Below are 9877 nucleotides of genomic sequence, written 5' to 3'. Positions count from 1 at the left end.
CAAGGACAGTTTTAGTATTGTCATGGTCAAAGTCACGGTCGTGGTCACGATTGCGATCTATTTAAGTTTATGTTTTCACTATCCCTGACAATTGCATATGAAATAAATTTTGTGGGAGCACACCGGCCGATTAAAAATAAATAATTGCTTTAATTGATTAAAGAACAAACACAAAGAGACTCGCAATCGCCTAAAAATGACCATCAAAGAAAGTTTGTTCGCTTCACGTGAAATGCCCCTTCGAGAAGTTTACTGTACAAAAAAAATTTCTAGTTTAAGTTTGCTAATAATAATATTGAATTAATCAATAGGTCTTTTCCACCGCGCTATATCAATGAGCGGATCCCCATTCTCCCAAATCCCTTTCCGCTGCAACCTCCTACATCTCGCGGTGCAACAGGCCCGGCTGGTGGACTGTCCGGTTACTTCCACCGCTGAGCTCGTGGATTGCTTAAGGGCTGTACCCTGGAGGGTGTTGGGAGACTCGCTGAAGGGGTTCCAAGTGAGTCAACTTATACAGTAATGCTATTAAAAGCAAGTCTGTTGAATGAACAACCATTTGAATAATATTTGATGAATTTTTATATGAGTTTGAAACTAACTGAAACTAATAGTTAATAAAATTATTTTCCCTATAGGAATTCTCAATAGATCCCATTCTGATCTGGACTCCAGTAATAGAAGGTGACTTTGGCCAAGAAAGGTTTTTACCCGAAGACCCGCTGCGGGCCATACGAGCGGGCAAACTGCGCTCTGTACCGTACATAGTGAGCCAGACTAGAGACGAGTTCTTTTGGGAATCTTTCCGTGAGTTATATAATATTATTCGTTGTTTTTAGATTCATTCATTTACACTTTATAGATATGTGATTTCTTCGACAGTTACATACACTTTACAGCGAATGACACGGTAGAGTAAAAAGCACATGAATACAGAACATACATAACATAGCAATTATTAGCAATTTTTGTTAAAGTAAAATATACACAGTTCCAGAGTTTTCCCCCATAGTATGCATTCCTGTGGAAATTCCGGCACAAAAAAATATGCCTTTTGCTTTCTCGGGAATTAAACTATCTTTGCACCAAAAATTCCATCCAAAACGGTTTTCCTTAAAATAAAATTGGAGAGCAACTGAGCCTGTTGTTCGCCTGATGGTAGACGATCCCCATGAACATTTGGAGAGGAACGAAATAGTAAGAACACTATTGGGAGAAGACTCTCGCTCCTGAGCCAACGTGTCTAACTAGCTCCGGCGCCTAAGCATCACATTAGTATGTCAATAAAGATTAATTATTGTTTTTACAGTTGTCCTCAACAACTCGATATACCGCACGCAGATCAACGAGGACTGGTACAAGGTAGGTCCCGAAGCGTTCCTCCTCCCCGCGCCGTCAGACCGCAGCGCGCGCGCGCTGCGAGCGCAGTATCTGCCCGCGCGCCGCTTGGAGAACACCGCCGCTGACAACGCGGCTCTGGGCCGGCTGTATGGCGACGCGGTCATCGGCTTCGGCGCTCATAGGTGAGATTGATATACCTATATAGCTGAAGACTTTGTTTGTTTGAATATTTGCAAGATTTTAACCTAATATCTATTTGAATGAGAGTAAAAAATAAATGTTTTCATGTATCTTTCGTTATCAGACTAGCGAACCTAATGGCTTATAATAACAAAGAGCCCACATACTACTACGAGTTCAACTATATCGGAAACCAGAGTCATTACGTGGACCCTGCTAGTGGAAAACCCGTCGGTAAGCGCTCTCTCCACTCTTCTCATTTACTAGATTTATATTTTCAAACCAGACCAGTCTACAAATTTCTATCAAGAACTTTTGTCAATTTAAAACTCAATCTTGCTGATTTTCACAGAATATTAAACATAATATTATGGATAAAGAAATAATATTACATTTCTTAGACTAGCGATCGTAACTTTGCTCTTGTACATTTAACGTTTCCCACTCATATTGTCTTCTCCGAGTTTACTTCTTTCAACTTTTGGATCTAACGCTATCAATTTTATGAGTTTATCTTATTATCCTGATTAGGATCAGCAGGATTGAATAATTTCCTTATTAAATTATCTCTCTTTATTAATTTATTTATATCTTCTGGATCATTTAATCGATTCTATAATTAAAGCCTGTTAGTGTTTTTAGCTATTAATTTATTGTTAACCTTCAGGTGTAGCTCATCACGACGAGTTAATATATCTGTTCTCACTTCCGGCTGGGTTCCAAGAAATCCCTGTGTCTGACTCCAGGGACTCCCTGATGGTTGACAAGTTAACCACCATGTTCTACAACTTTGCTCTTACCGGGTAAGCTGAATATTGTACAGTAAGGATGGATACTAGACTTTAAGGTGCATGTTGGGAAGGGTAGAAAATTATGGCAAACTAGCTGCGCCTCGCGGTTTCGCGGTAGGAATATCGGGATAAAAAGTTGCCTATGTGTTATTCCAGTTGTCCAGCTGTCTACCAAATTTCATTGCAATCATTTCAGTAGCTTTGCGTGAAAGAGCAACAAACACACACACATCCTTACAAACTTTATTATACTTTATATTATAACTGATTTATTTGATATGCTTTCTTATAGTTAATTAGCGAAATGACTAATGAGTCGGAAACTTTATTTGATGAACAGAAAGATGAAGAGATTGTTTGTCTGACTGAATAAAAAAGTACAATAAAATAATGCTAATTTGCTAATAACTCGGTATAAAAAGAGGAACGCGCTGGTATCAAGAAGTGCTATAATAGACAAATTTAATAAAATAATTCACAATCAGTTTATACACTAAAACACAAACGTTATTTCTTATATTATTTAGATTATAATTTTTCAGAAATCCAAACCCATTGTTAGACGACTGCGCATCTCCGGTGTGGCCCCCCATGCGACCTGATGAGAGACAATATTTGCAAATTGGAGATCATTTCTCCGTTCATAGAAATCTGTTTGAAAACAGATTCCGAGTTTGGGAATATCTATATCCCATAGAATATAATTTGACGAAATCTTGAGAATAAAGCGAGTTAATATTGTATAAATGTGGTTTTATTTTTACCCGACTGACCGAAGGAGAGTATTGTTTTGCAAACGTATGTATGTATGTGACTATGGACATACATAGTTTTCATAAATTATCAGAATGGCGCTAATTAAAAAAAGGATCGAAGAATTTTCTTACCCTAGCATTAAAGCCTTACACCCTGCGAAGAAGAGTTAGCATTCGGGATTTTGTTTTCATAATAAAACTAGTTATATCAAAGGCATTTTATAACTAGTTATATTAAATTAAACTATTAAAATATTCTTTAGCTTTGTTTAATTGTACTTTAAGGTCTATTAAAATGAAACAACACAATTCATCGAGTCAACTTATTGCACACAACGATTAAATAATTTTCTTCTTTTTTTCATTCTTCTCCTTCCTTCTCTTTATTCATTCAAATCAATATTGAATCGGATAAAGTTCCTCCCACAAGCCGGCAGATTCGCCAAAGAGGTTCTTATGTATTGAGAGTTGTTTGTCTATACGTAGATAGGGTCTTTCAATGGGGGAGGTTGGTGGCCAGTGTATGTACAACTCTGGCGTGTCTCCGCGGTCGTTGGGGTCCCTGGGAAATAATTATTTTCAGATTCAAATTCAAATAGATTTAATTAAGATGTTAGATTTGTGTTAATTTGAATTGGCGCTTTATGAAATATAATGATTAATATCAGTGATCAGATACGTTTAAATATTTTGTTGAATTTAGGATAGTGAAATTTTCTAATATCTCAGCATTACGATCTATACTTAATGCAAATCGTAGTCCCAAAGATAATTAATTAGTACAAGTAGTACAATTCTTAACTGTGATACCGAATACAGGTATAACGGAAGTTGGTAGTTAACAAAAAATTAAATGTACAAAACTTTCAATGCACCGTTCTTATTAACCGTAGTTATTTTTAACACAAGCTAAAGCACCTAATCGTCAAAAACTAAACCAAGTTTAAACGGAACCGCAACAAACGTACTAGCTTTCAAATTAAAATAGGATTGTCTAAATCATTTCAACCTGTCGAAAATATAAAGCAACAAACATGAGATAATCGAATTTATATATTCCCCTTTTTTACATCGTTCAAATAGTCCTAATTCAAAAGTAAAAATACTCTACCCGTATCTCGCGAAGTTGTACCAAATACCGAGCATCTTCTCCACCATATCAGCATCCGGGCCCTGTAACCCGATCCGCGGGAACCGGTACGCGACGTAGAACAGGTATAATAAATCGTCGTGGTGTGCACTACCTGCAAAACGAAACCTAACTCAAACTCTAACATTCAGTTATTCGATTACTAGCTGTCACCCGCGGCTTCGTACGCGTTTAATCGGAATAGTTTATTAGATGTAATCATGCATAAAAACCTGGATAGTTTAATAGATTTTATCATAAACCTTGGTCTTGAATGACTATCTATTTAAAAAAACCAATACTGTTCAGAAAACACCGTCCGTATAATCACGCAGGAGCCAAATTAAGATCGGAAATAGAGCATGCGCAGTGTATATGTAATGTAAATGAAATTGTAAAATGTCCTAAATAAATTTATCTTAAACTGAACAATGAAATAAACGACACAATAACAACAATGGTATTCATAAATAAATATACACAAATTTTAATAATTACAATTTTTCTAATTATTATGTTACCAAGAAATTAAGAGCTAATAGTGATAAAGAAAATACTCATACCGACAGGTTTCTTAGAACGAGGGTCCTGGTAGAAGCTGTTATTGCCGATATAAGTGAACAGACAGCTCCACACGGGCGCAGTCGAATGGATGCTCATTAATTTTGTTAATCTGTAATTTATTTATTTTATTTTTGGCAAAAAAGAATATAAAAGAAAAATAAACAAAAATAACGGCTTATGAATTAAAAATATACATTACTGATGACATTAGGCTTGAGAAATATTTAAAATTTTAATACAACTAAAAACCAATGTTCTGATCTGATCTCTTCTCAGGAATACACCAAGACTATAAACGTAAATATCTATTAAAGCACTACACTCATTCATAATTTTATAATCACTACACTCATTAAAAATTATATACTTTTGTGTATTGTCAAGTAATAAAGAGTATTATTCATTATTACTATAAACTTATTTCCCATCATACCTGTAAATGGGGAAACTTTCTATAGAATCTAGATAAAGTCTGCCGAGGTTGTGTGCTGTATCGGAATCATTCCTCATGTCATCGAGACAGTATTCATGCCTCAATCTCCGCGTTGCATTGGACGAGTTATCTCGTGGTAACAGAAATGATATTGGAGCTATGTCTTCCCAATTCTCGTTCATACGTCTCAAAAGTGTTTCGTTCCTTAGAATAGCTGAAATTTTTATTGTGTTAGTACAAAGTAATATTTATCTTAACATCAAATTAGTATTTCTAAAACGGACTGGTCTGCGTCTGTATCTTTATTTACAATTGTATATGCAAGTGTATCTGTATTTATATATGCGTCTGTATCTACATCTACAGGTATATCGGTACGTGATGTACATAACATCTGCATGTGTTTTTGAATCTCTATCTGTATCTATGTAGATACGTCTGTATATATGTATATGATTTTATGTAGTTTTGGCGCTTTTATTTAAACATGTTTACAATGTAATTAAAGTAGGCGAAACTAACTAAAAGCCTTCCAGAAGAATTCATCCTTCGTTCTACTGATGATGTAAGGCACGGGATGCATCCTGCCCTCGCGGATGGCGTCAATTGGGTCGATGGGCAGAAACCGCTCCTGGCCGTAGTCTGCTTCTACCACTGGAGTCCACAGGGTTAGCGGATCGTAACCGAACTCCTACAGACAGATTACGTAACAATAATTATATATTCCGTTTAATACGAAAAATGCGTATAGGCATAGGCTTTCTATAATAAAATTCGAATTAGTTCTATTATAAGGAGTAAAATGAGAATTGGGTAACGCAGTGGTAGAAACAAGAAGTTAATTTAAAGCTTACATAGAATCTATTCAACGAGAGCCCCAGATCCTTCCATGGCACAGTCCTTAGACAATTGACGATATCACCGGATGAATTTCTGGGGCAGCCCACCAGCTCTGCCTGCCGTACCGCCAGCGGGTACAAATGTGTGGGACTGCGTACTTTGCGGACTGGAGAGCCGCTTAATGATATGGCTCGGTGGAAGAGACCTTGATACAAAAAAGGTAGTAAGTAAGATGTGGTCACGACTACTGATTTATACGATGGAATTAAATATTTTTGGAAAAATTTAAAAACATTGCGAATTCATAACATTATTTCGCCCGCTCCAGCTAAATACCTCGCCTTCACAAATATTTTTCCGACTAGGCTATGATAAAAAAATGGGGAAAAATATGTGACTCTATGATGTTATACAACTAAATCGTCTTCAAACTGTGAGAACTACGCCTAATTTATTTTTATATAACTAACCTATTTAAAAGCAGTCAAATTAAAAATCTTTATTTTAAGTGGACTGGATAATAACATGGTACCATATAAAAATAACAATAAAGTATTATTACTCTAACCACAAAGTATCTCGCCATTGAATACTCAAAACACTAAAATCCAGAATAGCATAAGTACTATAAACAGGAAAAATTGCTCAAACATAATCACCTTTAGACATAGGCGATATCATATGTAGCATAACACTAGTAGAACCAGAGCTACAACCAGCGATTGTAACCAGCTGTGGGTTTCCCCCAAACGCTGCTATGTTCCGCTGGACCCACTTCAAGGCAGCCACTTGGTCTTTGAGACCATTGTTACCGGGTGCCAGCTTATCGCCAGTGCTAAGAAATCCTGGGGAAATTGTAATAGATTTTGTGGAATTATTTATTTGCAAAAATAATTGTCTAAGCTCATTTGGTTGCGTCAAGAAAATCAAAGCGTCTGTAGATAGAACATTGTAGTTTTTTGTGCAAAGAATCTCCAAGACTGATTAATTAGTTTTATTTATTACATACACAAAAATATAACAAATATAGCATTTAAATGCTTACATATGCATTCATAATTATGTCAAATCATTTCTCTATATAATAGAAACGATAATTAAGTAGATAAGAGATGTGGATTATGAAAAAGTTAATTAATGTTTTGCTAACATATAGAAAGATTCTAATAACTCAAGTTATTAGTAAGCAAGTCATTATTGCATCATTTAAAGATACACTCCTCAATACTGAATGTCAACAATAATAAAAATAGGATACTGGTATGATATCTTTAAGTTTTTGTGATAATATAATTCATTATCATGTTTTCCACAGTTCCAGTCCAAAAGTAAAGCTTTGTTTTTCTAATGTAAATCTTGACTTCAGTGCTGTTATTTATTCAGTAAAATCTAATTCACAAGATACCAAACCTACCTAAAGTAGCGAGCCTATAATTAATAGTGACCACGACGACATCTCTATCCAGTAGATAGTCAGGTGCAAACAGATCGCTGCGACCCGTCATGGAGTAGAAACCTCCCGGATGTATAAAGAAGATCACTGGGAGGGGTTTCTTTCTAAAAATTGGGAATTTATAGTTGTTATGGTGGTAATAATAATTTATGAATTAAATAAAATAGAATTCTATTCTATTCCACTTACATTGTCTCCTGTAATTGACATTATAATCATCATAATTTTCTGAAGATTTCGAATGTTTATTAATTTCCTGAGATTGTTTTATTATCCTGATTAAGAACGCCAGTATTAAACAATTTCCTTTCGTATACTCTGTATAAGAGCAATTGAAACAATTAAGTTGATTCTATCATTAGTTTTTGAGTTTTTTAACAATTATTATTATTAACGTTACCTTTCTTGCTCAGTCGGAGTATATACATTGATGGTAAGACAGTCTTCATCCACAAAGTAGCCAGGGCTGGAGGGTTGAGGGCACGCTGGTCCGTTCTTAGTGGCATCCACTGGCACCTCGTACTTTAGTATTGGTACTGGCGGCTGTTAATGATAAGATTTATTTCAAATGGAACGGACAAACACTAGATTTCTATATAGCGGTTAACCCCGTTGCTTCGTCTATGGTATATACGTCTGTCATACATATAGCCCATGTCACTGTGAGAAGTTGCAGCTAATGGTGAAAGATTTTAGAAGAAGTATTATTATTATATATTCACGGACTGATTTCAAAATTATTTTTAAGAAGAATTTTGAAATCAGTCCGTGAATATATAATAATACTAATAATAAATAATATATAATAACATAGGTTATTTTGCTTTAATCAGAAATATTGACTTAATCTTAACCCTCATAAATGCTTACGTTTGTAATGAAACAAATTTGAGCTAATAATTATGATATATTACTTTAATCTCTCTATTGGCTTGAATTTAGCACATCTGTAACCTAAACAATTGAATACCTGGAAGCGAAGGTCTCCAACTGGTGGTTCAGCATATTTAATACCCCGGTACGCCTCGTAGCGTCGCCCGCGCCGCGTCACGTTGTAAATGCCGAGGAATTCCCCTGATGGACTGCGTGCGACTGGACTTTGTTTCGCTGTTATTACAATAAAAATGTGCATTTTATTCTCAGATTTTTTTTAGAGTAGGTAAAGGAAACTTTACCTGAAATTGTCTTCTCTTCATCAGTGCTTCTTCTATTTTATAATATTCAAAGAATAATGATCAAATTTTAAATATAACAATGAAATAAGTCGAACATAGCATGAAAGATATGATATTATGTGTATATTTACTTCATTGACATATCTGTGTTCACAGTTTTCCTTATACTCGTATGCAAAAGTAGTTAATTCTGTAAATATCAATAACTAGTTGCGCCCCGCGGTTTTAGCCGCGTTAGTCTGTACCCCGTTGGAATATCGGGATAAAAAGTTGCCTATGCGTTATTCCAGTTGTCCAGCTATCTACATACCAAATTTCATTGCAATCGGTTCAGTAGTTTTTGCGTGAAAGAGTAAGAAACATCCATACGTACATACATCCATATTCACAAACTATCGCATTTATAATAAAGGATAAAAATAGGATAAGAAGGATAGGATTAGTAGGAAGGATTCTTCAAACAATGACACATCTATTTATCCTAGTTTGATATTATTTATACACTTTTATGTCTGTACATAAAAGTGATAGATGCTGTTATCTAAAACCCTGTCACGTTGAAACGGCTATAGAGATTTTGATAAGACCTCTAAACAAACAAGTTCTGTTTTCACCAGCAGCTACTGTCATCGATGTCGCATTCTATCTGTACTCAAATATTCTAAAAAGTTTTCTTTATAAGCGCCTCTATAATAAGTATTAAATTGATCACATTTTAATTAAAAGAGAGAGTTGAATGAGATTTATTATATAGAATATGTATTCAACTTGCCTTCCCCATCCTGGCTCGCATTTGCGGCCAGCACACAGCAGAGTATTGCCAGCACTAACATACTCCAGCTTCTAACAGCGACGGAGCGCTACTAACTGTATGCATCATACGTTATGCTTTTTTATTTAGCCATATGGTCATCAAATAAAAAGAACATGGTGTACGCGGTATGGAAAATAGACAACGCGTGAATGCTATGCTGGTCCAGGCGTCAACTTGACCGGGACTTGACCGGGATATAAAAATACAGCTTAATACATTCTAGTCGGTAAAATTATAAGTTCGTTTTAATCACAGATACCAGAATACTAGAAACTCGAATGTTAGAAACTCGAGCTCAAGCATTTATTTATTCAACTAGACATCCTTGAGAAGAATTTTAGGATATACCTTATTGTAAGTTGAAAGGAAATTTTTAATTGTGTATTTGTATATCTAAGGACC

At 35.3% G+C, this 9877-nt stretch overlaps 2 protein-coding genes across 2 annotated transcripts in view; one reads left to right on the top strand and one right to left on the bottom strand.

The window, feature by feature from the left end:
• The window catches only part of LOC119836780 (esterase FE4-like), a 6822-nt gene extending 3769 nt beyond the window's left edge, over positions 1-3053 (top strand). Inside the window, exons 6-11 of the mRNA XM_038362244.1 lie at positions 312-502; positions 639-807; positions 1310-1523; positions 1646-1755; positions 2189-2324; positions 2855-3053. Coding sequence (XP_038218172.1) covers positions 312-502; positions 639-807; positions 1310-1523; positions 1646-1755; positions 2189-2324; positions 2855-3032 — 998 coding nt within the window. The 3' untranslated portion in view covers positions 3033-3053. The remainder of the gene's footprint in view (positions 1-311; positions 503-638; positions 808-1309; positions 1524-1645; positions 1756-2188; positions 2325-2854) is intronic.
• A 327-nt stretch (positions 3054-3380) lies between these two features.
• Positions 3381-9562, bottom strand: LOC119836776 (venom carboxylesterase-6-like). Its single transcript, XM_038362239.1, has 11 exons — positions 9434-9562; positions 8457-8593; positions 7887-8029; positions 7448-7590; positions 6693-6878; positions 6048-6238; positions 5716-5884; positions 5194-5407; positions 4760-4869; positions 4179-4311; positions 3381-3629 (listed from the first exon to the last, which is right to left on the bottom strand). The coding sequence occupies exons 1-11, from the start codon at positions 9492-9494 to the stop codon at positions 3464-3466; spliced, it is 1653 nt and encodes a 550-aa protein (XP_038218167.1). The 5' UTR covers positions 9495-9562; the 3' UTR covers positions 3381-3463.
• Between the last annotated feature and the right edge of the window lie 315 nt (positions 9563-9877).

This window comes from Zerene cesonia, chromosome 25 (genome assembly GCF_012273895.1).
Source record: "Zerene cesonia ecotype Mississippi chromosome 25, Zerene_cesonia_1.1, whole genome shotgun sequence".
In the NCBI taxonomy this organism is placed as follows: domain Eukaryota; kingdom Metazoa; phylum Arthropoda; class Insecta; order Lepidoptera; family Pieridae; genus Zerene; species Zerene cesonia.
This window is presented reverse-complemented; position numbering and strand designations above follow the sequence as displayed.

Coding starts and splice junctions, on each gene's coding strand:
- LOC119836776 (XM_038362239.1), bottom strand. CDS start 9,494: ATGTTAGTGCTGGCAATACTCTGCTGTGTGCTGGCCGCAAATGCGAGC. Junction 5,885..6,047: donor TCTCGTTGAATAGATTCTAT/GTAAGCTTTAAA, acceptor ATCTGTCTGTAG/GAGTTCGGTTACGATCCGCT. Junction 4,312..4,759: donor TCGTTCTAAGAAACCTGTCG/GTATGAGTATTT, acceptor TTCGTTTTGCAG/GTAGTGCACACCACGACGAT.